Source organism: Clavelina lepadiformis, chromosome 1 (assembly GCF_947623445.1).
Source record: "Clavelina lepadiformis chromosome 1, kaClaLepa1.1, whole genome shotgun sequence".
In the NCBI taxonomy this organism is placed as follows: domain Eukaryota; kingdom Metazoa; phylum Chordata; class Ascidiacea; order Aplousobranchia; family Clavelinidae; genus Clavelina; species Clavelina lepadiformis.
This window is the reverse complement of record NC_135240.1, coordinates 5,695,631-5,723,172: the sequence shown is the minus strand read 5'-3', so window position 1 is coordinate 5,723,172 and position 27,542 is coordinate 5,695,631. Positions and strand designations below refer to the sequence as shown.

Here is a 27,542-nt window from a genome sequence, read left to right as displayed (position 1 = left end):
CCTTCTACTACTCGATGAAAAATTTAGTACCATCATTTTGTTCGCCACAGTCAATTGCAAAGAATAAACTCTACAAAAATGAGATGTTTGTGACAATGACGGAGGCCACTTATGGGGATTCACCAACCGTACAACTTCAGTAATTGCTTGCTAATTTCTTGTTTTACTGCCAGTACAGTATTGCATGTTTTGTTTTTTGTAAAATTTAAACTTTTCACGCAAGTGTAGGCTAGCCTATGTAAGAAGCTTATGATGAGTAGACGCACAAACTTATTTGTACAGCTATAAAATGCTTGGCCAGGCTTCTGGTATTCGAGTGAAGACTGAAATGCGGAACGGTGTATACAGATGTAAGTTAGTTTAATCTCGTCTGATTTTTGTTCCAGTAAAGATAGTTGAAATTTTAATAATGAAAAGTGTTCAGTTTTTGCACACCCTTTTTGATCAAGTTTGGCTGCGGTTCTATAACAAATGTGCTGTTGAATTTTACGATGATGACTTGGACAAGAGTGAACTCTCATATCAAAGCTTACATGATCAAGCTGAACTCGTACAACACAAACTGAAAAAATACATCTTGGAACCAAGCGGGCCGAACGCGGTTGGTAATGCAACATCTGCTAAACTTGCTGATAATGAGAGTCAGAAGTTCATTGAATGCAGGGGTCACACCACGTTAATTGGGCTCTATATGCCCGTCAATGTTATTCTTCCAAGTTTGATTATTGGTATTTTGAGATCTGGTTTTGGTTTTGTGCCCATAAGCCCATCTTCGCCTCACACTGCTAACCTGGAATTTATTGAAAGGGTGGGAATTGAGTACATCATTACTTCAAACGATTTGTTGTGTAAAAAGCTAAACTTGACCTTATCTGGAAAGATTTCCGATGGTAAATCGAAAGACCTTTTCAGTCATGGCAGCCACAAAGCAGTTCTATGTAGGATAAACTATGCTGAAAAATCATTTAAAAGCTCCACATGCAGAACAAACATTGCATACACGCTGTGTACATCAGGTACGACCGGGACGCCAAAAGTTGTCCATGTTCCCCATGAGTGTATTCTACCAAATATACTTCATCTTAAGCAGATTTATGACATCAATGCTGATGACAAAGTGGCATTGTGTTCTCCATTAACTTTTGATCCGAGTATTGTTGAGATGTTTGTTGCCCTCTGCAGTGGAGCAACTTTGGTTTTGGTGTCCGAGGAGATAAAGAGGAACCCTACCCGTCTTATGCAGGTATTTTTCAATAAATCTCGTGTCACCATAATGCAAAGCACACCATCTTTGTTTTCACGATTTCAAACGGATGACTTGATAAAAACCGTTTTTGCGAAGTCTTCACCTCTCAGGGTTCTAGCTTTGGGTGGTGAAGCCTGCCCCTCATATAAGTCAATAAAGTCATGGTACGGAGAAAACTCAAGGGACTACACGAAAGTGAAAATTATTAATCTTTATGGAATCACTGAAGTTTCTTCATGGGCCACCTGGCATAGACTTTGCAGTGAAGAAATCGCTCTGGGAAATGACAACTTCGTGCCCTTGGGTTGGCCTCTTTATGATACAACAATAGACATAATTGATGGGGATGGCAACAAATTATGTTGCATTAGTCACTGCAAAAACAATTTACAGAACGATGAAGATTATCTACAGATGCAGTACAAAATAACATTCTGCGCTAAATTGCGCTTAGAAAATGATATTTTATCCTGCCAGGGTTACTTGCGAATCGGTGGTACAAGCAGGACTTGTTACTTAGATGATGGCAAAGAGACAATAATTACACAAAAACAGGAATCTGATGAAGCCGATGGTTTGATTATGAGGGACACAGGTGACATGGTTAAGCTCAGAATTCATCGTTCTCTTTTGCCTGATGAGAATGCAAATATAAAGGATTTTGTTTGCAAGAGTTGTAACTCTGAAGTCCAGTTGTTTTACCTGGGACGCACAGACAGACAATTTAAACGTCATGGAAAGCGAATGAACCCAGCTCGTGTAGAAAATAAACTTATGGAATTGGATGCAGTCTCCTCCGCTTACGTGATGTTTGTTCAGACATGTGGGGGTGGAAGTTACGAATTTACTTCTATGCAAGGCAAACAGTCATTTAATATCGTTGTAAGAAAAGTTGTGGCGTTTGTGAGCTTACATCACAACTCCATCACCACTGTAGAGAAACACATCATGCTTTTCCTTAGCAAGCATCTAGATGCTAACTACATTCCTGATGAAGTTGTAGTGGTTGATCAGATGCCAGTTACAAGACATGGTAAAGTAGATGCAGGTACGCTGTTAAGGTTTTTCAATCAGATGCACAAGCCTCGTGACAAGCAAATGTCAAATTCCAAAAACAGTTTGTTTTTCTTTGACCAACAAACTGTTATAAGGTGCTGGGATGAAACTTTGACTGCTGCTGAGGGAACAGAATGCAAAACTGTGCTTGATGTACCAAGCCTTGATAAAAAATTTTTGAAATGTGGTGGAAATTCCTTAAGTGCTATGAAACTAGTTTCCTTGTTACAAAAGGAGGTTCAGTTTGGATCAAAACTGGATGTGTCGGAGTTGTTGCAAAAAATATTAAACGAAACGTTGCATGATCTTTTGAAATATGTAAAGCACAAAGCTGCTACTAATGGTCAAAAGAGAACAGCTGAAGATTGTGATAAAAAAATTTTGGCTGATGACATAAAACAAACTCTTAACAAAAGGCAGCACGTCTGGGAAACAGAATTCGAAGCCAGCAATGAAAAACCATCTGGTATAGTCGACTCTGCACGAAACAACGAAATACCTTGTACTAGTTTGGTTTCATTTAGGAGAGGTGGAGTAATGGTTTACCACAACAGCATTAGGGGACTACCAATTACAAAGAATCTTGCTGCAGATAGAAAAATTTTAGATGACGTTGTCACACAAACCAGCAAGATCACTCTTAAGGAAACATGGCATTATAATACCCATAAATGTGTTGATGCTTCTCCGCTGGTAGTTTTGCCAGCACAGAAGATGAACACAGGATTTGTGGTTATAGGTTCGTGATATTGTCAATTACTAACTAAGTGTTTTATTTGTTTAAAATATGTTTAAACCTGCTGCTTTTTTACCAAGATTTGTATAAATTTGGCCAACGCTGTTTTGCAAAGTTTATCGTTAGCAATTGATAGTAGCATTTATACACTAATCTTATAGGTTCTCATTCCCACCTGCTATCTTGCATTGATTTGAACTCTGGGACACCAAAGTGGGAAGTAGAACTTGGTGACAGAATTGAAGCCTCTGCTTGTTTGACAGCTTGCGGGGATTACGTCGTTGTAGGCTGTTACGATAAATGTGTTTACTGTCTGGATGCATATAATGGCTCTGTAAGTTATATATTTGTATAATAACGTACGCCTGTCTCTATCTACAAGTAATAATAACAACAAAAGTTCATAGACCCACCAGCTGCTTTATTTTAGTTTGTTCTTAGTTAATTTCGCCTATAAAGCATCATCAACATGTTATTTAAATAGATTCTATATTTAAGTGAAGTTGTCTTGTTGGTGTTACTGATTAACTCTGAATGCATGGAAGAGATTTTGTTATGACACTTTTCTCACCAGGTTGTGTGGAAATTCTTCACTGGTGGTGAGGTAAAAAGTTCTGCTTGTCCAAGAACTGGCAGTTCTGTAATTTACATTGGCTCACACGATGGCTTTGTGTATTGCTTGAATGCAAAGGTGAATGCTCCACATGTAAAATTTTTCATTACAAAATTAGGCGTATATCTTAACAATATACTCTTGCGTGTTATGACTGATAGTAAAAGATGAAGTCAAAATCCAAGACAATAGAAAACATATAAATTATACAGAAGTGGTTGCTGCTGCTGCTATTACTGCTACCTGCTTACAAAATCATTTGCATAATAAATGTGTTTTCTATTGTTTGGTTTTTATGTTTATTTTACGTACATGAGATGTACACCATCTCTCAGCATGCATTAGTTTTCATGTTTAGTCAAGCTGAAAATGTTTTTAGTTGAGAGAAGTGATCTGGAAGCAACACTGTGGTGGAGGAGCCATATTCTCATCACCCTGTCTTCATGTGCTAACTAATAAGGTTTGCATTGTTGTGTCATATACCTGCTGGTGGGTTTCTAGAATATATGACTTTTAAGGTTTCCCGACTCTGCTTATGTCCTATTCGATGTTGTACCTTTGCCGATCTTTTAAACTTTTATGTTCATTGTGTGTAATTCATTCGTAGGAATCTAGTCTCTGTTTGTATGCTTGCTCTCTCGCGGGAGGAGTGCTTTCTTTAAACGGAGATAGTGGAACGTTGAGGTAAAATTTTCGATTGTTGTCCATTGACATAAACTACACACAGTGATTTTGATGGGGTAGTCTGCTTAAAGTTGGTGGTATGATATTTTAATGCACGATATTTTTATGTAATTTTCAAGGTGGAGCATTAAACTGCCCAAACCTGTCTTTTCATCCCCTGCAGTTTGCCAATTTGGGGTCTGTATCGGGTGCGTTGACGGATGCATGTATATGGTCTCTCATCATAATGGAACTATTGTGAGTATTAATTCTGGGATTGCAATAACGATGAATCTATTTAAAATATTATGTGACAATAAAATAAATGTTTTCAATCTGGTAGAATATGGGTGAAATACCACGTTAAAAAGATAATTCGGTAAATTTATATTAATGTCATTTGTTTCACTTGAACCTAAAAACTATGCCCAATAACAGATCAACAAATGAAAAAATCTTGGTACTGTGTACCTAAAAACTATATATGTGTTAACTAGAAGTCAAATTGAAGAACAAGTTAATCTTATACCGAAAGAGACTTGTCATTAAGTATATAAAACAGAGAGTTTTTCCACAAGTTGGTAGTTAAAGTAAAGGTGTAGAAATTGTAGGTTGATGCTTAAATGCTTATAACTTTATGTATTTATTTACAAAGGGCATTGGGGCAAGTCCTGAAACAAGTTGAGTGTTAATGACGCCCAAAATATTTTTATAAAATAAAAAAGCATATTATATGGTAGCACTTAAGCGGCTAACTTTTATTTATTCGTCACTATTACGTTGGTCGTTTCAATGCAGAGTCGGACTTACCAACTTCGAAAAAATATTTGTCACTTCACAGTACACCTGATAAAGCAAGCTGATGCTTGCGAAAGCTTGTGCAGAGTAAATAAAAGTTAAACCCTAGAGTGTTACCATATAACCTACTTTTTTATTTTGTTATATCCTTGGTTGACACAGTTCAGCAGCCATCAACTCAAAAATTTCTTGTAATAGATTTGGAAGATTAAAACCGAAAAACCAATCTTTTCTTCCCCTGCCCTTTGCTCTTATCAAGGAAAGCAAATGATTTTATTTGGGTCCCATGATGGTGCGGTGTATTGTGTTGATGCCGAGAAAGGTGATTTGTGTTGGAAGCATTCAAGCACCGCCGGTTCACCGATCTATGCCACACCATGTCCATTCAGCTTTGTCGTTCATCAAGAAAGTGAAAATATTGTTGAGGTAATTTCCCACACGCGCAACTGATGTTTCTTTAGGTGTTTTCGGAGACTGAAACCGTCTCTCATAATTTATAATTCTGCAACTTCAGCAGAAAATTAGCGGTTCATTAAAATTTTTCAGCACTCGTTCAAGTCAAACCTTAAAATACACTTAAACCAATGCCACATCAGTTTTTTAAACTTACTAACGGCTTACTGCTTTTATAGGAAATATATTTGCTCGCATCTGCTTCAACGGACGGCATAATTTCAATCCTAAATTTGCAAGACGGTTGCCTTTTGGGGAAACACCGTATTGACGGTCACGTGTTTTCCTCGCCAGTTGTGATAAAACAAACATTTGAAGCGCGTAATGCCCTGCACGACAGCTCCCACACAACGTGCTATGATTTGCTTGTAGGCTGCAGAGATGACAATCTCTATTCCGTGCGTTTAAGCGCATGAATTGTGAATCAGAATTTCCGCTTTCTGTCCTTTGGCGTAATCTCGCGCGGGACTTTTTCCATTTATGCCAATGTCACATCCGGGCGTGTGACTCTTATTCTTTTACGTCGCTGTCACCCATGTCATTCGGAGCAGTATAAACCTCTTCAAATATCGCCATAGTTGTGATTGCAATACAAAGTTGTCCAACGAGGCTTCGGTGTCAGGCTTTCTTAGGCTGGGACAAGGGCTCATTTCAACAGTGATTTTGTCTAAGCGTGCAAGTTTTAGTTAAGAGGCGACACACACTGTGGTTGAGATACATTCAGATAAGGGTCGTTGGGTGTTACAATTGTAAAGTAGTTTACAGGTAATGCCTGCATAGTCGGTAGCAATCATAAAGCAGGTTTTAGTTTAAACAGGCTGTTTCGTAAAATCCAGTAAAATTTTCGTGTAATATACTCAGTGGCAATGAATTATTTCTCGACATTACATTACGATTTCAGCAGCATTTCCGTTTCACTGCTTACAGAGACCAGGAAAGTTATTGTGTGGTAACTATGGTTAGAGCATTCAACGGCACGGTAGATAATAAATAAGGCTCAATGAGGTCATAATATACGGCTGTATAATACGCAGAAATCAAAAAAGCAATTTTCTGGGTTTCAATTGGACAATGTTGGAGACGCAAACTCATGTTTTTTCCCGTCTGCTTAAAGCAATTCCGAAGCGTTGCGTTGAGAACGAAGGCCATGTTTAGGCTTAAACGTTGAAAGAAAACTTGGCAACTTTCCTTAAAATACATGAAACGTCCTGTCTATTTTTGCGACATGACTTTCCTAAGCCTTCACAGCGCAATCCACGTCCGAGAATTACGTTACCCGATTTCAGTCAACTTCCACAAGTGTGTTTACTTCAGGTGGCCGTAGACCAACCAAAAAGAGACTGATCAGGTCACGCAGCTCGTTGTTGAAGAAAGGCGGTTAGGTTAGGAGAATGTATATGCAAGAAGTTGATTTCAGTTATTTAGGGTTTAACGGAAGGAAGATTTAAGTTAAGTTTCGATTACTATGTTATAAAATTTAAGTTAAGTTAACAAGAAAACTGTGAAAATAGCTTTGAAAGTATCTTTTCGGTGAAACAGCAACAACTCCTTAAAAAGGAGAATTCTAAAGATCATTTGCCCTCATCCAAAATACGGACAAATAACCTTGTGTCGTCATAAAGGCAGGGTTCCAATACCATAAACATTGCCAGTTGGGCACAAAAATATTTATTTGGCGATGTGCTTAAATTTTATGCTATTTGGTGTATCGCATGTTCATTTAGCAAAATCTCCATTCAATAAAAAATACGACAGATCGGAGTTCGGACCATTTTAATGGAACACAATTATGACGCAATATAAGCGAATGTTGCACCCGGCCGAAACAATTTCAGAATAAGCTGCGCCGTTTGGTTTCAGGAAGCGGCGATGATTGTATCGTTCGATAGCTACAGCATAAATGGTAAAAATACAGAAACTGTTAAAGCAGATTTCGGCAGTAAAACAAAATTTCAGGGAAGGTCTATTGTAATGTTCTCTATTAGCTTTGCGGCGAGCTGTTTTGCATGGAGCGCGCACAGACAGTTTAGGAGCGCATAAAATCAAGTTGTAAATCTTTCAGAAACCTAAGTTTAGTGGCATACACGTAATACATTATGCCTACACCTTTAGCACCGGGTCAAAAACCGCACAGTAACAGAAGTAGAAGTTTGCGCACTTTTAGCCTACGGTACACCTAAATTTTCGAGGGAAAATTCGCCTGTTTTCTGAAACCTTGTCAGAAACAGAAGGTACTCTAATCGTTTTGTGGACTATCGACATTCCAAATGACTGGCTGCCAATAGCTAGTTTTAGTTGCAAATGTGTTGATATCGCAAGCATGGAAAACGTTTTTGCTAGTTCGGTAGACGTGCTGTTTTCGGCTTGTTTGCTGCAACACAAAACAGCTGATTTGTCAAAATTCACTGCAGTACCATCAATTTCTTCATTTGGTGACGCTTTTAGTCTGTGCAGTGGATATCATGATGTTGCAACTGAATTTTTAAACTTTTAATTCAATTGCTTAGCGTTTTTGTAACGTTTAGACTTAGTACATGCAATTGTATCAAACATTAACGCTTGCTTTGCCGTATTGGGCAGAAAGTTAGGCCTGAGAAAGATATTAACGCTGGCAACCCTGGTCAAGGCTGTTAATTATGATCTGACAATGCCTTTTCCAGGAACAACAGACCATTTCATTTCTATGCTATGTCGGCTAGCCAAATTGATGCAAATTCGTCGTATTGGGTTTACGTGTTCCGTATTACAAACAATAGCTATCTTTATCGCTTTAAGTAGCGCATTGGCTTGCTGTTACAAGTTCTGCGAATAATCATATAACTTAGCCTAAACAGCATGTTGCAGTTTAAAGCCTATTCCTTTTAAGCCAACGAATAGTATTGACCAGGCCGCAGTAGCGAAGGCTTTTGTCACGTTTATCAACGCCGCAGCAATTGCGTACAGTTCCTCTTATCATGTTAGGCATATTTTGCATGACTTTCATCATCTGAGACAATGTTCAAACGCCGAAAAAGACTTAACTTGAAATAGTTCCAAAGTAGGAAGTGAGCTTTAGTGATAAGCGCCGCCATTGATTAATGTACCGTAAGTGCTAGCAAAAACTAAAAACCTCTCGTGCTTTGCGGTTTATCCTGTTAATGTTTCCATTGCTGCAGCAGTTATCGTACGCCGATTACCCGACACTATCACATGTGTTGACGCGGTAGCAGCTAAATTCCAGCAGTCGAAAGACGCTTTTAGTGTTAGTCGGAAGGTTTTCGGTTTAGTTCACATGCTAAGTAAGATATGACGAAACAATCAAGTCGTCGTTTCAAGTGGTTCACTTTAACCATGTCAACTGGTGCTAAATAAAACGTAAGAACATTCACCGATGTAATTGATCTTTAAGGGTGTTAAGTAGTGAGTGTTCCTTAGTCGCCTACTACACTTTGTACGGCTGAATTTCAATGTCAAAGCTAGGCAGTTAATATTTGTTAGAGTTAGGATATAAGACACCAGTTACGTAGGTTACCGTAAACATTTAATAGTCTTTGTCTAGTCTAGTTGTAAAACACTCCTAAAACGTGATTGCGACAAACAATTTTTATACAAACACATTACGTAATCGGCAAGCAAGCAAGCACCGTTATATGGAAATTGTTATTTGAGAAAGGTTTAAGCAGGGTAGCTACTTGTATTTAAATCAGAAAAAATTATGTAAACTCTAACCTCGAAAAACCCCATTTTTAAGCAAAGAATTAACACATTTTGAAGATAGTGTTAGTAAGTATGACACGAACAGTTACACTGTCGCTCAGCACAATGCCCCCTTTCGAAACGGTAAAACCTTACTACTACAGGTGTATTTCGCCTTTAAATATCGTGTTAGCTTAATGGCGTAATGTACAGTTTAATCGACAAAGTTGTTAGGTATAGTTAAACTTTTTTCAAAGCTACTTACTTTTCCCTTATTGCAGATGTTATCAACGAGTTAATAACTGGCAAATATTATTCAAGTGTGGATGGTCCCAAGCGATCTGTTGATACCTTCAGCATCCACATCCCCAAACGTGAAGTGGTAATCAAGTTACCAAGTGGTGTGGAGTAACGAAACAATAGACGATATTAAAACCCATAGCAGACGTGGTTTTTAGATTTGAACATATTTGTCCAAGGCTGGATTGGAGTCCACCGTTTCTTCGGTAGCTAAAGAAACATCAAACATTTTCACAGTTTCAAGCAAAAAGACAATCTGGCGGGCGTCGGATCTTTTCGGAAAACGTGGAAGATGCAAAAGCAGCTTTCTACGTCTTCAATGCAAATCACCAACTCAACGGAATGCTTTAACAGGAAGAACGGGAAGCTGCACCCTGATTCGGAACCCTACATTAGGTGAGTTCATGTTTTTTCTGTCTCTGTCAAGGTCCAGTTCTGACACATAAACTACTGAATGCTTATTAATTGTTTTAAGGCATGCTTTTACTTTCGTCTTTCGATTGTAAACTAGGCATACCTCAAATAAGTTTTAGTGAAAGGTACAATGGCAGATTGCGTTAACAAACATTTTTATGCTCTTGCCACTTTTACTTTAAATGACTCTATAATAATAATAATAATAATAATATAATAACTCAACTCTATGTTTTGTAAACGTACTTGCGTTATTTGCTCTTAAACGTAGTCAGATACTTTAATCGGGAATCATCCGATATAAAGTTAACCACTGGATGTCGTTGGTGGAATGCTTTGACTCTGTCAAAAACAAAGACACTGCTGAGGTCAGCATTTTTACGCTTTTCCATTCCGGTAAGTTATTTCCGGGCGGTATGTGTGTTGGAGATGCAATTGTCTTTTTAAAAGCTTCTGCATCTGACGTGCTGGTGAAGACTGCAAACTGCCTGACTAGGCTATAAACTTACAGTAGAACAATAAGCCCCTGACGTAGCTATTAAAATACATTTCCTCTTTTGAGATTATTATGTCATATTATATATAACCATATTTCATATGTTACGTCAGAATTCAGTGCGGTAGAATGTATGAGAAACAGTTTTAATTTAAATAGTTCTTGATCTCTATAACCAAACAAGGAATTACGGTTTGCATCAAGACTATTGCTTCCGACATTGTGTGGGAATTGTGGAGGCATTTAGCAAAACAAAAATAGTCCTGTGGTTTTATTCACACTGCCCTAGCACTCTCAACATGTTGGTATTGTCGATTAAAACCGAGCAAACATTGGTGATTTTTCCCTCTTGGAATCTAAACGCCTGCGTTAATCACAAAGTTTACGAAAAAAACCCGTCAGTGTTATCAAGTAAACCAGTCTTTTCTCACCCAATCAAAACCCGAAAGGGTGACTTGATATGACGTAATACGAGTTCGGTTCCTCGGACGCGCAAAATGTTTCCACATGAATTTGGTCATCAAAGTCATTCTATTGCTCATACTAACTTTGCTACACTAGACCTGTTCTTTCTGTTGTTTATACTTGAATGACCTCTTTCGCTTTTTCTGTATAGGAACATTCCTTCAAATTAGGCAAGCTTTTGAAAATACAAGCAGGTTCTTTGTCAGAATATACCAACAGCTTGATGTGGTTATCGAGTTTAATTTGATTGGCTGTAACCCGATAGTCGGTCATCATGTTTCGATTTTCATTCAAATGGAACTAAAAGTGCGCGCGCTTTTATAGTATTTGACATGGCCGACCAAATCGATACATTTGCTTAACAGATGTAGAGGTTCTAGATGACACGCGTAGTTACATCGAATTTAGACGACGCAGTAAGCGCGATCCATTTCCCTACCTTTCATAACATTAGAGTACTACAGGATATATGAAGAGAATTTTGCGGTGTGGTTTTAGTGAAAATTTCTATTATACGGAGTGCAGCTTTGAAGGAAGTATGTAAGGATTGTAAGCACATGAATATGAATTTAGCTATCTCCACTCTACAGGACAGGTGGCAAAAAGCAGATGTGACTTAGGCAGCGTTCGGTGAAAATTAGTGATAAAAGTTCCAGAAAGTAGTGAAATTGTTTTACTCGCATACAAGGTCTGTCTCATTACTGTCGTATGGTTTTATTTCCCATCGGCACCCTATAATATATCAAAATCTTTTTTGGCATAATTTCGAGTTGTTTAGTGCAAAGAAACGACGGCCGACTCTCAGGTGAAGTTGATTGATGTAAGGCATGACTTTCTTTGCTTTTGGCTTTTAGAAAATAACCGTTACACCTCTATGTTGTACTTCTATGCCGTTCGGCGTTGGTTTTAGATTGACGTTTGGGACTTGAGTTTCATTACAAGGCCAGTCAAAATACCTTAATTACTCCCCTGTAGTGACGTCGCCATGTTATCGTTTACGTCGACTGAATTAAGTCAGTGATTATTAGTTGTGCTATATTTGAATCTAACGCACTGTTTAGGTGCTTGAAGGGAGTTATGTCAGTCTGCTATTTTTGCGTCACGGTGGTAGACTGCAGTATTTTTAACACGGCTCCAATCCGACTTCCGTTCGTGGAACTACGCAGCAAATTGTCCCAATACAATCCTGATCTTTTTCATTCGAGTTTCAAACACGTAGTCTGACTGATGCGCCTTTTCGTATTACGTCCAGGACTGTCCTATTTTCATACGAAACAAAGCGCTTCTGTCCCATTGGGATGTTTTAACCGGAGCTTACAAATTTAGTGTGTCTACCGTTCATAGAGGTTTATGATCTGTAGACAGTTGACCGCGATCGTACATACTTTGGTAGCACAGCCTAGTTGTTAGGCCTAAGTAGTTCTGTGAAAAGGCGAAGAGAGGGCTGAAAAGTTTTAAACAGATTTGTGTATATTTAGATTTGTAAATGTGCAGTTTAGTGTACATTCGCATGTGTGAGTGTGCAAGTAGAAATGAGGAAGTCATTTCCGGGTGTCAATTTCCTTAAGAAACGTCAACTTTGCATCAATAGCTGAAACACAATGAGGTGAAGTTTACTTAAGATCATATTCTATGGAACCGATTACCGTGCTTTTATTTACATTGGAATCATCAAATGAAAAACTTCACGGTCATTTGGTCCCTTAGCTGTCAATCAAGATCCAACGACTTGACGTTGTATATTGAACATCAGGATGACTGTGATTTCGTTTTAATCGATGGAGTAGGGCTAGAAAGCTGTCTTCTTGCAAATTTAGCAGTCGTTTTATCGATTGCTGCCGATGTATTTTCACTGACTGGGCGCCTGATGTCTGCAGCTTGTACATTCTTGCGATCTGGTTCGTGAGTTGAGTAACAGGAAGCTCAACAAGGTTATAGATCGTGGTGAGCAAGCACAAACGCATTACAAGAAACTTCAGCAAGTAGACCGATTGCAGAATTCACAGCAATTCAGCCTTTGTACAGGGTTGCTGACATTTAAGAAGTTGTCCGCGTGTCTGGACAAGCTTTGAGGGTTTTATAGGTTAGGCTGAAGGACTATGCTTGATTAGGATAGAGCAGAATTATCTGTTGACGCTCTAGTCGTAATTCATATGTTATGACGTTAAAATTTATTACGCTGTCATCATTTTCCGTTACGTCATTGGCAGCTGGAGCGACGTAAGGTTTGTGAGGTTTCTCTCATGAAACAACATGCACATGAACTGATTGGTCGATATTTGCATAAGAGATAATCATGGACTCGTCATCGTAGGTTGATTTCATCTTTTGATTAAGTGGATAGGCCTAATCACATTATGTGTGAATAACAGAAAAGTCTGAAAGCGTTCATCATTGATTATATTGTTGATATCTCTCACATAGCCTGTAGCCTACATATGCTGTCACTCATATAATGGGAATATTCTGGTCTAGGTCTACTTACGGCGTCATAGTGGAACTTTGCTTCTGGTCGAGCCCACCTCTGCTTAATTCTAAAGTCTTAATTGAAAATGTATTCCCTGTGTATGACCTCACAATCTCATAATACTGATCGAGTTTGTTTTTTGACTGCAAAGCATCTCAATGTAATTATAATCCGATTTTTGCAATAATCTGCTAAACGTTGTACGCTCTGATAAGCAAAGTCCTCTTTTACCTTCAAATCTAGCTTATGGTTGACTTATTGATTTTTGAAAGCGATTAAGTGAATGCCTGGTAGCCGTATCCTGATCTGTACGGCTCAATAACAACGTTCGTTATATGTTATATAGCGTTTATTGTAGTAGATTAATTAAAAGTTAACGATAAGAGTTCTGCCATATGTTCATTTTCTTATACTGAACCACCATTAGCATTTATTACAGCATTGCATGGAAAGATTTATCGAGAATATTGTTGTTTCTACCAAATTTATGAAGAAGGTCGTAGTTAGTTCTTATGTAGTTATTTCTCACTAAACACTTGCTGAACAGTGCGTACGTGGTATCGTCTTTGCTTGCCGACCGTCCCGTATGTTCTGCTGGAATTCCAATTGATTTGGAATTTATTGTTTAGGAAATCGGGTTTATTACAATAACTTCCGTACCAGTTGCGTCACGATTTTGTAACCAGGAAGTTTTAGGATTTAAGATATGGGGCGAGCAAAGTTTAACCAAAACTGTTTATTTATGACTTGTAGACTAGGCTGGTTGCAGTTATGAAAAAGCCTCTAACCAGGTTTGTTATTGTTAAGGTTTCTAGATGCATTAGCTATCAACTCCATATGCATCTAAGGAGACTGTTGGTATTTGTGTATATGTAAAACTATTATAGCAGGTTGCAGCCCGGGTTTGGTGCCTGACTGCTAGTTTGAAACCTGCTCGGTACAGATTTTCCCATCATTGTTACAAGACGTACCGGATATTTGCTGAGGATGGAAGACAATGGAGCACTGACGCCTGTCGCGGAAGGCTATAACTTGTTCGAATCTGTGATGAACGAGTTCAAACATCGAGTAAAAAAGGAACCGGCCATCGACGAGGTAGCTGGTGTAGAAGACACGCCCGGTAAAGGGATCGCGGAGTTCAGCGCTTATTCAGCGAAAGTCGCGCCAAAAGATCATTACAACACCTTACCAGCGATTAGAAGAGGGATGAATGACAACACTACAGCGGATAAGCCGATGACTCCTCCTGCTAAACCGAAACGTCGAAAGAAACCGATAAACGGAGTCAGACCAACAAACGTTGGAGGAAACAACAATACTCTTCCGATAGACGGGAACAGGATGCAGGATGAGCTCCATGAGATCCTGAATTCAGCATTCGCGTCCGGTGATGAAACGTTGCAGAGTCCAGTCCACCAAGGCTATAAGAAGGAGGTGAAAACAAATTCAAACACTCTAACTCGCGATAACCTGACCGAAGTCAGGTTGACGACGCCGCGCGGATCCGTCGATTCCATCGTCGTTGGTCGCGACAGAGCGATCAGTCAGATCAGTTACATCGATGACAGCGACGATGGACAGACGAGAATCAACCGCTCGCCTTCTCCGAGAGATAGAAGTCTGTATGACGTCACACCCGAATGTCGCTCCTTGGGCAGTGCTCCTTCTGACGACGATTCCATCCCCTCCTGCTGGATGTCGCGTAGCAGCAGTGGACGCGCGCCAGACACGATATCGCTGTCGTCGCTTGCCAGCGCCGATGTGAGCATCGACGGCAGGATGAGCGGCAGATATAGCAAGAAGGCAAAAGCAAAACTACTGAAAAAACAGGCAACTGCGCAGAAGGAGCGAGTCGGAGCGCTGCTAGATGCTGCGGCCAACAACGCTACTGAGAGGTTTAAGAAGCTCAGAAAGCAGAGCTTGCGTCTCCCTCACGGAAAAAAGACCCCCAGGTGAGTAGACTAAGACCTCTGTGTCATGTTGTAAATGCGTGGTGCTTGATATTGTTGACAAGATCAACTTTTTAGGGTACAATGTCTGTCAGCCTACAGGAATTGTTTCGAGTTCAGGGCATGTTTACGTATCGCTGATATTTTTATCATCTTATAGAAAGGTCATGCTTACGCATGTAATTAAATTTCTTTGTACAACATTCCGCTTTTTCCTTTATTCCACAGTTTTCGCAGCATATGCAAATTTAAACCACTGTTCGTTATAGACGAGCTATTTTAAAACGTGACGCGACACCTTATCGAAAGACACTTTATCGAACGACACTTAATCGAACGACACTTTATCGAAAGACACTTAATCGAACGACACCTGATCGAAACGACACCTGATCGAAACGACAGTTGATCGAACGACACTTTATCGAACCGAAAGTTGATCAAACGACACTTTATCGAACCGACAGTTAATCGAAACGACAGTTGATCGAACGACACTTTATCAAACCGACAGTTCAAGCAAGATTTTTGCGTGTTTCTCAAACATTGCAACAATGGGTCATTGTGATGTTCAGCTATCTGTCCATGTTTGTTTGATAAAGTTGGATTTTGTAATTTTTGAGATATTGTGATATTTATATAATTTTGCTCTCTCTCCGCATTGAAACGTATTACTCATTTACGCACCAATAACTTGACTAACTAATCTTTTTCGTTCTCTTTTCACAGCGGGGGCGCGGCGTAACAAGAAGAATTTATAGAAATGTGACACTTTTAGAAATACCTAATTTACACTAAATTCACTTTCTTTAGTTTTACAATTATGATGTATACAGGAAGCCAGATGATGTTTGTACTAACCTGTAATAATCTCATCAGTCTACGACGCATAGGTTTTTAGTAATTAACGATTGCAAGTGTGTGTGCGGGGTTGGCCACACCTAGTTTTTTTAGTAAACTCGCGAGCCTGGTTAGGATAGGGTTAAAAGATCCACAATTTATTGAAACAACTGACGATATGCACTGTTAAAAGAACGACAATTTATTAAAAGAACTGACAACATGCACTGTTAAAAGCACGACAACTGACGAAGTGCACATTTCAATCGCATTCATTTAATTACAAGTTGTGTGCAATTGCTCGAAGATAACTTTTTATGTCCATATTTGTTGAGTCATAATTTTCAACTATGCTCTTCAGCCGTTGGTTGACAGCGTCGTAGCGCTTCTTCCGAGGTGGGCCATCGATTCCAGCACTCAATTGCTCAATTAACATTTCGTTGGAACCTTGTTCCCGCTTAATTTTTTTGACGAGTCTTCGAAGCGTCGGATGGGATAATGAGACACGCTTGCTGAACGCATTGTGCCATCCTTCAATGCTATTATTCGTTCTTGGAAGGTCATCTTGAACCCGGTGGAAAACATTCCAACACCGGATAGGAAATAGAGATTGACGACGATTCCTGCGACACAATCGTCCAATCCAAGTAGTTTCAAAATAGTCAATGTATTCAGACAAGACAAGACTACTCATAAATAAATAATAACATATAAATAAATGAAATATTTCCTGTTGATTATGAATTTATATCACAGACTACGGTAACACTTTTTCCCTTCTAGCGGTTAGTCACTTTATTTACTTACCTGATGCCTCATTAATACAATAATTCACACTCACTTCAGTACATTGACTCTGCAATCTCAATCGTACCAATCACAAGAAGAGCAAAATATCTGTATTCACACTTCAACAACACAGCATTAAAGTGACACTTGATGCTGCTTGCTTTGTGAAAGTTTTTCAACATCTGGTGACAAGTCATATGAAGCAATAACCAGAACATTTTCTAAATAGGCGTCGGAAATGCGTGATCTTAGCTTGCTTTTCGTGAATTTCATTGTTGAAAATATTTGTTCACATGTGTACGTGCTACCAAGCATCGAAGCCATTTATTTTGCGCTGTCGGTCAAGCTGGGATAAAGACTACTTTCAAGAAGCTACTTTGTGTAAAAGTCAGGCAGCGACATGCCCCTTGCCATAAAATTTTGCCTTCAATTCCTTACTCTTTGTATCTATAATGACTAGTCTAGTCTACTGTACAGACAATCTCGTACTTAGTAATTCTCGTGCGTATTCTTGTGATATCTTATTAATATGTGGGCGGGCCGGCCGCCATGCGAAATCGAACACTTTATGATACAAATATAAAATATAGACATAAAATATAAATTGTCAACTTTATGATATATACATCACAATTCATTAATGCACACCATTACAAAGACCGCACATCACAATGGCTCATTGTTTCAATGTTTGAGAAACACGCAAAAATCTTGCTTGAACTGTGGGTTCGATAAAGTGTCGTTCGATCAACTGTCGTTTTGATTAACTGTCGGTTCGATAAAGTGTCGTTCGATCAGCTGTCGTTTCGATAAAGTGTCGTTCGATCAACTGTCGGCTCGATTAACTGTCGTTCGATAAAGTGTCTTTCGATCAGCTGTCGTTTCGATCAGGTGTCGTTCGATAAAGTGTCTTTCGATAAAGTGTCTTTCGATAAGGTGTCGTAGTACCATTTTAAAATTGTGTCAATAGATTCAACGCTGGTATGCATGCGCTTTTCCTAGCAAATTTAGAAATCAGTGGCCGACCACTTGAATCTCACTTCGAATGCGGCTTAAAATGCCAAGTACCGATTCCCTTCAGTTCCACTTGAGACACTTGAGATATATGATAAGGCATAACAAGCTGTTATTTTTATGGGAGCCTGGTATGATGACATTTCATATCTCATCCATTCCGAACTTTGCTGTTTTGCGGACTGGCTTTTTGTTTTGCGATATCGCAAATTAGCTATTTCTGGACTGGATTCTATATTTAATTTTGTGATTGATTACAAAGCGCGCGCTTTAAATGATAATCTTTACAAAAGTTGACATTTATTATGAATGATGATATTTTGATGCGACTAACCGCTGGATGGTAGTTGGAATGAAAATCCATGAGCTGCAATTATATTTTTGTTTAACGACGTAGTATAACTTGTTGTCTGATTCAGCAACTATATGCCTGTGAAATCGAAAACCTGGTTTACGCTTTGTTTTTACTGAATATTTCCCGTGAATGATCGTTATTCTTTAATGCAAAGCTTCGCAGTATCTGTTACATCGTGGATAGGGTTGTGTGGCACAGTTGGCTTCGTTGTAATTAGCCACTAAAACCAGGCAGGCGGAAGTGACACCGCCTGCAACGTCACCATGTAATCGAGTGAGGAAACAAGATGGGTGTTTTAGTAGATTTGACGTTTTCCATGAAACGAGTTACATTTATTTGCTGATCTTCGTACACATGTGGCTGGTTGTGTAGTTTTGCTGTCACCTACCTGAGTCAAGATCATTTAATTGTCCGCGACGATATTCAAAATATGAATTATTTATGTTTTTATTTTGACCTATTCGGTTTGATATTTCATTCTCGTGCGGTTTGAAATATTGCAATTTGCTGAAGATCCTGCTTCAAAGACTGGTAAATGCCGGTTTCGAAGCTCTGTTATTTAAAATACCCTGCGCTTCATAGTCGGATTTACTAGACAGGACCTACTACTCGTAATACTGTTGCATGCATATTACAACGCGTTGAAAGCAGTCTATGCTCTTGTCCTTTCTGTTACCTCAGACGCGAGTTCGTATCAGGGTGCTATGTGGGGGAAAGTGAAAGTCATAAAATTCTTCGCTTCCAAACTTGCGCAAAGGACCTACCACGTGAGATGGTTTCTTTCGCTTAGTTGTACAGATTCATATGCGTTCAGGTGACAAGCGTTAGTGTAGGACATAGCATTAATACACGTTTTGACTGGTCAGTATTTGACGGGTTTCCATCAAATAGGTTGTAGAATGTAGATGCTTTGCGTAGTTTCATGTTTAGCATTCCCGGATACGTTTATCACGATGTTTGTGGGTGACGTCAGTTTGTGTAATTGGTCGTGGCAGTCTGGAGTTTGACGGTACGATTATTATCCGTATTTGACGGTCTTGTAAAAATTGTAAGTTCAGAATTTTTGTAATTACGCGTAATTTGACGTGTCGTCGTTTGTTTAATAAAAGTTACGGTACATGGAAAGCGCGCAAGACAGTTAGAAATTCCTTTCACTTTCATTCCTTGAAGTTGTAAAAAAAAACTCTTGAATTACACCGTCCGTCTATGGTTTCAAATGCTACTTAACATCATATGAAAGGATCTACTACAGATTTGGATATTTCTTGACAGGTTTTGTTAAGTTATCGCCGTCTAACGTATAAGCTTCAAGTGAAGCTCGAAGTGAGCTCAAAGAAAGCCCATCATAGGTATTAGGCGGGTAATTTTAGTTTCCCGTTCTATTGCCGACCATGGCCCGCGTAAATAACTTCGGTAATAAAAGATACATAACTGTCATTTTTGGTTTTCTCTTACTTCATGGTATTTGCTTTCCATTCATTCATGGTTCAGCGTCACAGCTGATACATTTTTCACAATTCCCTGCTTTAAATCCGAAATATATTATATTTTGTTACCCTGCAGCTTTGGTGATCGCTTTTCCATGTAGACTAGCACCGTGAGACGGCAACAAAGGAAACAGGTCGGTGCGTCTGACCTCTATGAAATATTTATGCTGATAAAATGTGTTAGAATTTACTGTCGCTTCGAAATTCATGAAAGAAGAAATAATTCGCTAAGAAAGCTTCTTTACGACCGTACGACCTGCTCGATATCTCTGTACTTTGTTTTTATGGAAAGTTGATAACCACGAATTTCGGGAAATTACTCTGCCTATGCAAATGCCTGGTACACCACCCCATTTCCCCACTTTATGCTCCATTGCGCTTAAATATACGTCATAATTAAACAAGATTAATTGTCTCCAAATCATTTCAACTGTTTTAGCATGGATAAATTGCAACACCAGAAGCTCATTTCAAATGGCGCAATTCGAATATTTTGCACCTCCCATATCGAATGTGCAGCGAGATCACACGGACGTGTATACGCACCAACGGATTATAATCATTAGTCATTACCCAACTTAATGCAACCTACAGGAAACAGACCGTTCGTATAGGTTCTAACACAGTGCCAGTGTGCAATCTTACGTGAGTATTCCCAGAAGCAAGAAGCCAGTATGTGCCAAAGAACACTCAGTCGCAGCTGTAGTTGCTACGTTGGACAGAGAAGGTTGCATTTCCAGGTCAACACACATTGGTTATAAACTTTTAGCTGAAGGGAATTCTCGTGCGTCCAGTTTATTACAGAAAGATACTGGTAGCTTTAGTTAGCGTGATTTTACGGCTTTCCCACGTTTTATTTCCTAAAATCTTCGGGGAATAGAAATATGTCTTATGTTGCCCGTGTTTGCTCAGGAGTAACCATCTTGGGAAATTAGCTTGATTTGATCGTTTACTGAAAACCATTAAAATAACCATGCACTGTTTTCATTTAAATTTCTCTAAGAGTCTGTTACTTGAAAGAAGTTGTCGTGTTTGTCGCATCGCCAGTTTCATCGCCTCCCCTTCTCACGTCGGCAAAATGTTACGTATTAGGTTATGTCATGACTCGTGCCAATGACGTCGATGTTAATGGTTTGGTAAACAGGATTTTCCTTGATTAGTAACCTATGCACCGTGCATGTATGGAGTGTTAATACAGTGAATATCATAGGCGTTTCTACAGCACTACCAGCGTGTTATGAGCCCGCTCAATTAAAAAGCCTGATTAAAATGCTTGTGCTACGTAGAACGGTAGGAAGTCATGCTTACATACAGGAAGTTCTGTGAGCGGACATAGTTTCTCCAAAACATGTTTCTTATGCCATTAGTTAACTTAAATTCTGGTTGTTATGGTAAATTGTTTGGTTTTCAAGCCCTGCATGATGGACAGCATAACGTATTATTGACGCTATTTAGCAAGTTACAAATGCTTTTCACCGGTTGATGATTATGATTGGCAGTTGGGGCAGAAAGTTGCCATTGATCGAAAATAGGGTAACAAGCTGATTGAATATCATATGGATGTTTTTACGGCACACAGAGCGTTCTGTTAGCCTGGACAATTTTAAAGCCTGGTTAAACGGTTGTAAGACTTACAGGAAGTTTGATATTGTAAAGTTTTCATTTATCGAGCAGAGTAATGAGTTGTCATAAGCAATTGTCATCATGTCATAAGTCTGCTGATGCCTTTTTATGGTTATATTAGGAATATCCCGCGTACCTGTGCTAATAGATACGCATATAGAGCTGTGAATCATTCTTTGGAATTTACTCCGAGCTGGGAAGTGAATCACTTAATGTGTATCCTAACTTGTTTGTAAAGATTCCTTCTAACCCATATTAATAACTTTTCGCGTCGTGATAAAGACCATCCCGCTGTGGTTTAGCGATGCTGAGAAAACGACTTTTAAGTTACTTTTGCGATTACTTTTTACGTCATGTCGATTTTACAGGGGTCGTGAACTTTGAACCTGATCCAACTTGGTTCATGTTTTCTTCATGTGGTTGTTTGGATAAAGAATTTTTGCAAAATGTTTTTTATGTTGGGACCTTTTTCTGTAGGCGAATCTTTTGGATTAACCAAGAATAGATTAATTAATTATTTTTGAAAGATATTTTGAAATGTCAAGTAACTACAAAGCGTTTTCTTCGGATAGTTTGTACCTGATTGTTATTGAACTAAAAGCCAGTCAGTTGTAGCTTTTGTTGTAAACAGAAACTCTGTTGTTTCTTCACAGATTTTCTCACTGTTCGTTGTGTAAATTTTCTATCATTGAAACTCTTTTGTAATGTGCGAAAGCAAACATCTAAGCATAGCAAGGAATTCGATAGAAAAATATTTTTTCTTCCGGGGAGATACGTAAAATAAACCAGAACGACAAAGAACGTGAGCATGTCGAGCAAAAAAAAGACCAGTCCTGTGCGGATGATCCGGCAATCTGTGCGCGACAAAGTGGGCAGGTACTCAAAGAGAAGACAGTCAAAGACTTCATCGCCATCCACTGTCACGGTCGATACAGCTTTTCTTTTCGAAAAACCAAATTCGACTTCATCTCAATCTTCCACGGAATCCTCTTTGACTCCTAAACATGCTCCTCTTTGTTCGCCTCCGCCAACGCAAGCACAGCGGCCGAAATCGATGTACGCCATGATGCGGTCCGGGAGCGTTGATTTGTTAGGCGGCGTCTTTAGGTACCTGGACATTTGATCGGTTCTAAGGGCGCGGAACAAACTTTGTGTTTCTATTATAATTATTATGACGATGGACTTTTTACTGTAATTCAGCAAACAGATTAAAACCAAGTACACTAGATCCTAGACTATTAACAAGTTGGAAACAGTTGCACAACAGAACACGTTGCCCTAATTCTTATAGATACTGACGATGTGGTTAGGTGAAAGATAAACATGTAACAACATATTAAAGTTGAATGATCGGTGAACTGCGTTTGCAGTTATTGGTTATTATCGTGTTGTCGAACTCGACTAACTTGTATTTGCAAATGTTTTGCAGGAATGGCCAAAGCAAGGGCTCGGAAACTATTTCCAGCATTTCGTCTCCCATAACAACACAGACCAATGGCAGCTTAACCCTCGATTCTCCCCTTGACCAGAAACCGCTCCCACCGCTTCGTCAAGCCTCTCTAACGTCACCTATCAACCAACGAGCAGGCAAATGTGGTGGCCGCCAGAGGGAGTTAAAAAGCGGTTATTTGAGAAAGCAGGGCGGGATGATTAAGACTTGGAACGAACGATGGTTTGTTTTGAAAGGAGACCAACTTCATTATTATAAAGAAAAAGAAGGAAAATTAATCGTAAGTGTGGCACCGTTTTTCATTGTATTTAAATTTTCGATGCCAGTTATCAGAGGCCATTTATCAACAGGCTTCCATATTCCTGCCCGGAAATCACGTGGTCATGCACCCCGTTCGCACAAACGACAGCAATAAATACGTGTTTGAAATTTTCCCAGGTTTGTTTTAAATTGCTGTGTTTCTCATCTAGCTTAGCACTTAAACTACCGTTGGTTTTTCCTGATATTCTGAGTTAACGTTATACGTGGAAAGCGTTCACAGAGAAATGAAATGAACGTCGAAGTTCGTTTTGGAAAGGGGTGAAAACCTGTAAAATGTTTTTAAATTGATTTTCATGAAAGAATAATTGATTGTAAACATCCAAGGAATTTTTATTGGCTTCTCAAGGGGTTTTATTGCAGCCAAAGAATGCGAAAAACTTGATTAGTTCAACTCCCCAAGTCTTAAAACGAAAAATGTTTTCATTTAATTTTGTTGGTTGTTCACGGGTATGTAGGACGATACCGATTGTTGTTTCATTCGTGTGTTAGTTGTACACATGTCGATGACTACTCGTTGCCACCTGTCTTATTATACTTCATCTCATCACAGCATCAGAAGGTGGCCCTCAAACACTGAAGTTGTTTTTATTGCAACAGACTTTTGCTTGAGTGCTTTGATTGTACATCACTCAGGTTGTGTTAAGTATCTGATTCACTTCGTCAAGGACGTTTTTCAGACTTGGTAACTGGACCACGCCAACGTAAGGGAATTTCCTTCACTTCCTCAAAACATGGTTATTTAAATCCTGAATAACCTGTCTTTTGATATAGGAAGGTTGTTCAAGTATTTCGGTAACTTACGCGTTTAAATTCAGCCTTGCTGACTACACATAAGATACATCTATACAGAACGTCCAGGTTTACCTAACAGGCAAAATTAACATATAGGCTTCTTTCATGACCAAATGTCTTTCACCAAATGTGTTGAAATGAGCCGAGTACTAAACCGATTCTCTGCGAGGTTGTTGTCAATTTCGAAGGAACTCGCCGAAGCGAAACAGTCGGGTTTGTTGATGCTTCCATTGTTGAGTGGAACCTTATGTTGTGAAAGTTGAAACCGACGCGGCGCCGTCGTGTCTTTTAATCCATTCTTGTGCGATTCGATACAATAATATGTTGGAAGAAGCATTTTATGTAGAAACACGATGTAGTTTTGCCGAGTATTGCGATTTTCTAGTTGCTACAGTGTTGGTTGCTTTTCAGGAGTGAAGCACATTTGTTCAAAGGTCGACAATTTACACATAGCTAAATGGTCCAAAGCCATTGGTATGAGTACAATCTGAGTTTTCTTCGACCCGTGTAAGCTTCGTTGCCTCACGCAGAAGATTCCTTGACTTCGATCTGTGAGAAAGTGTCTTAAAACCGCGACCTTAAACCCAGTAGCGTGGTTCAATTTCCACAAAACCGCCACTTGTAACATTGCACGCGAACGTCGATTGCATCGCTTTCTTGTCAACCTTGCGGCCATCTCAAACATCAGGCAAAACTTGTAAGTTTTCCGCTTGGGGTCATGGTTCAAGTGCGTTTTGTCTATACAATTCTCTGCGGCTTTAGATTGCGTGATAATAGACCCTGGTTACGATGCGCTACTGTATCTATAAAGCAACTTGTCTTACCCGCGAACACGGTTGTGGCGACGTGTTGTTGTGGTTAACAGTGACAGCTACTTCACCATTATTTTATACTGCCTGAGTTGAGTTGGCTTAGCGTTGCCTTACACGAAGTAACAGAAAGAGTTTTATAGTGTGAGAACGTTTGCAATATTAGTTTAGATATAGATCATTTATTTAAAGACAGCATGAGATTTTTGTGAAGGTTTCATTGAATTGGACATCTTAAAGTGTGTTGCACTTTCATGTAATGAGTCACCATAGTTAATAAAAGGAACCAACTTCTGGGTTACATTGGATTAATGTCTCAATTGTCCCCTCTGCGTAAACATAATAATGTCGTTCGACTTTGAATAGGGGCTTATTTACTAAGAGTTTATCGGGGTCCGATCTTTAATATCAATGTCTGGGCGTCCATAGAAATATTGTTTAATTTTAACGAAACGGCTCGTTTGATGTCTATCGCATATTACATTTTTTGTTTGGGTTTTTCGCTCTCTCAATAACACATTGTCGTAAACGGTTTTGAAACGGCCTCTGACTAAAAGAATCTGCTCGTCCAATTTTTTTAGGAACAAAAGAACTTGCGAAATGTCCCTCGTTTTCTCGCTTCAACGTTGGTGGATAGAACTTGTTGACAGCCGCTTGGGTTTGAATCGTCTAATTTTCCTTTATTAAAGCCCAACCAATTTCCTTTTCATTTTTGAAACCTTTCATGACGGTGTTGACGTCGTGAGATTCGGTCGATAACACCATAATTCATCTTTAAACACTTCAAAATCAGACGCAGTGGTGGAAAATAATAGTTTAAATGTCTTCCTGGAGTTTTAAAATTTCTAGACAGTACAAGACGTGACCACGCTATGGTAGAAGTATAAAATCCTGCCGACACCAATATCCATTTATTTCAATTTAAATCATCCATAACGAAAAAAAGAATGGACGAAGAGAAACGAAAAGCCGGTCGTTTCTCGTGTATGGCTTCTGTCACTTCTGTATCTAATTTGGATTAATCAGTGAAATTTGACGAAATATTGCCACAAGACGTTAAAAGTATTGTCTCATTGATGTGCGGTTAGTTTTTTTTAATCTTCCACATTTATTTGTCACACAAAGCCACACTTTACGTGAGGATAATTCTGTTAAACTGTTTGCGCAGTGTTTTAAGGTTTATCTCTGCGTTGTGGTTTCTTTTTTGTCATCTCACAAATTCATCGGAAACTTGCAACACGTACGAAATCCTGAAAGCGGCCTTCCATATATTGATTATTTTGAAGTGTTGGTTTGCAGAAGAATTTGTTTGTCATAAGGCCTTTATGATGCGCGGCGCCTCTATAGCTCAGGGGTTAGAGCACTGGTCTTGTAAACCAGGGGTCGTGAGTTCGATTCTCACTGGAGGCACTTTTGTTGTTTAAGCAAACGCAGTGGACGTTGCTGTCTTGGTGGCTTGCAATGATTTGCAACGTATACCACGAAGATTATTCTTGAGATGACAACAATCGCTTGACGGCAAAAGTTGGCCACATTGATTCCGATCAAGCAAATTACATGTGCTTGTCTGGTCTTAAATACTGGTTTGAAGTTAATTTGGCATCTGTTTACAAAGCCTACGTTTGTATCGTGAAAACTATTCGGCTTTGGGCATACCTTACAGGCTTGCTAGAATTTCGCCAATTTGAACCGTAATAGGATGAATGAGCAAATACGTTGTGGAGTGAAGCCCTGCCGATCTTTATTAAATTTTCATCGCTTTGCAGTTAGCTTGCTCGGTGTAATAACAGTCAAGAAATAACAAACTTTGAACGTGGAAATCTGATACATCATGTTTCAGTACTTCTGACGTGGGAACTTGTCAATTGTCAAATCACCGAACAGGTTGAAAGTGACGTATTGTCATCATCAGCGAAAGGTATATGTTCCCCGTGGACTGGTAAAGTAATTACCGATTTACCTGTCAGACATGTAACGCTGTGTAGGGTAAAAATGTACGCTGCGTTGCTTTTCTGATCTCTCCTCGCGTCTGAGCGCTTTGTTTTTTTAAAGTTTCTTCCGTCATCTCGGTTGCCCGATCTTTCTTAAAAGGTCGTGTCCATGTTGTTTTGTCTCTCTATAACACCCCAACAATTCCAGCGAAGATCATTTCCACTACGTTAGCAGATGGCACCAGCATGCTTATGCAATGGGGCAATCTTACTGCTATCTCGATATCAATTTCGTCTGCTAACATTGAAATCCAACGTCTTTGAGTTGTGATTATTTCTTCTGCGAAAGATTGATTTCGTTTTCAATCAAAATCTGTCAGTCGGTGGATGACGGAACAAAGGCAAGACATAAGATCAAAACGTCATCTGAAATCTTTATCCATCGCCGATGAATTGAATCCCCTTGAGTGACCTTGTTACCTCCCTTGAGTCAAGATCCGTCTACACCGGCATTTGGTTGATTGAAACCGTATTTGGTTCCATATCTGTATATCACCATTATTGCGGCATCTTTATCTGCACGGCTACACAAGCGATAGGACGATGGTCGTAATTGATCAAGTGTTTGTGCGGTCACTTTAAAATTGCTCACTGTACTTGAGATTTCCGAATGGGAGGTTCGTAAGTCAGCTTCGACATAATTTGTTCGATAAAATCGTTCACTTTTCAAGCTACGATTATTACATCGTTCATATCAGTTTTCTTTGACGTTCGTCAATTTCAAGTTATAAATAGCAACG

At 39.2% G+C, this 27,542-nt stretch overlaps 2 protein-coding genes and 1 non-coding gene across 5 annotated transcripts in view; all 3 read left to right on the top strand.

Annotated features, from left to right (window-relative positions):
• Nucleotides 1–28: 28 nt before the first annotated feature.
• Nucleotides 29–6,174, top strand: LOC143464844 (beta-alanine-activating enzyme-like). Its single transcript, XM_076962867.1, has 8 exons — nucleotides 29–3,041; nucleotides 3,200–3,372; nucleotides 3,613–3,729; nucleotides 4,031–4,111; nucleotides 4,259–4,335; nucleotides 4,455–4,572; nucleotides 5,311–5,538; nucleotides 5,745–6,174. Exons 1-8 carry the CDS (start codon nucleotides 410–412, stop codon nucleotides 5,979–5,981), a joined length of 3,663 nt encoding a protein of 1,220 aa, XP_076818982.1. The 5' UTR covers nucleotides 29–409; the 3' UTR covers nucleotides 5,982–6,174.
• Nucleotides 6,175–9,524: 3,350 nt separating this feature from the next.
• Nucleotides 9,525–27,542, top strand: part of LOC143473090 (uncharacterized) — a 38,102-nt gene continuing 20,084 nt past the window's right edge. Inside the window, exons 1-3 of one of the 3 annotated variants that reach the window (XM_076970048.1) lie at nucleotides 9,525–9,936; nucleotides 22,869–23,169; nucleotides 23,240–23,327. In XM_076970048.1, coding sequence (XP_076826163.1) covers nucleotides 9,833–9,936; nucleotides 22,869–23,169; nucleotides 23,240–23,327 — 493 coding nt within the window. In that variant the 5' untranslated portion in view covers nucleotides 9,525–9,832. Of the gene's footprint in view, nucleotides 9,937–13,413; nucleotides 15,335–22,065; nucleotides 22,547–22,868; nucleotides 23,170–23,239; nucleotides 23,328–27,542 lie in introns of those variants that run through there. The other 2 variants (XM_076970044.1, XM_076970045.1) reach the window with 2 other exon arrangements.
• Nucleotides 26,149–26,221, top strand: Trnat-ugu (transfer RNA threonine (anticodon UGU)). The gene has a single exon. It is a non-coding gene; the product is annotated as a tRNA-Thr (tRNA).

Bases quoted from the DNA above. Each gene is read 5' to 3' on its own strand.
- LOC143464844 (XM_076962867.1), top strand. From the start codon at position 410: ATGAAAAGTGTTCAGTTTTTGCACACCCTTTTTGATCAAGTTTGGCTG. The intron at 3,042-3,199 runs GTTCGTGATATT...CTAATCTTATAG, and splicing joins CACAGGATTTGTGGTTATAG to GTTCTCATTCCCACCTGCTA. The intron at 4,573-5,310 runs GTGAGTATTAAT...TTCTTGTAATAG, and splicing joins CTCATCATAATGGAACTATT to ATTTGGAAGATTAAAACCGA.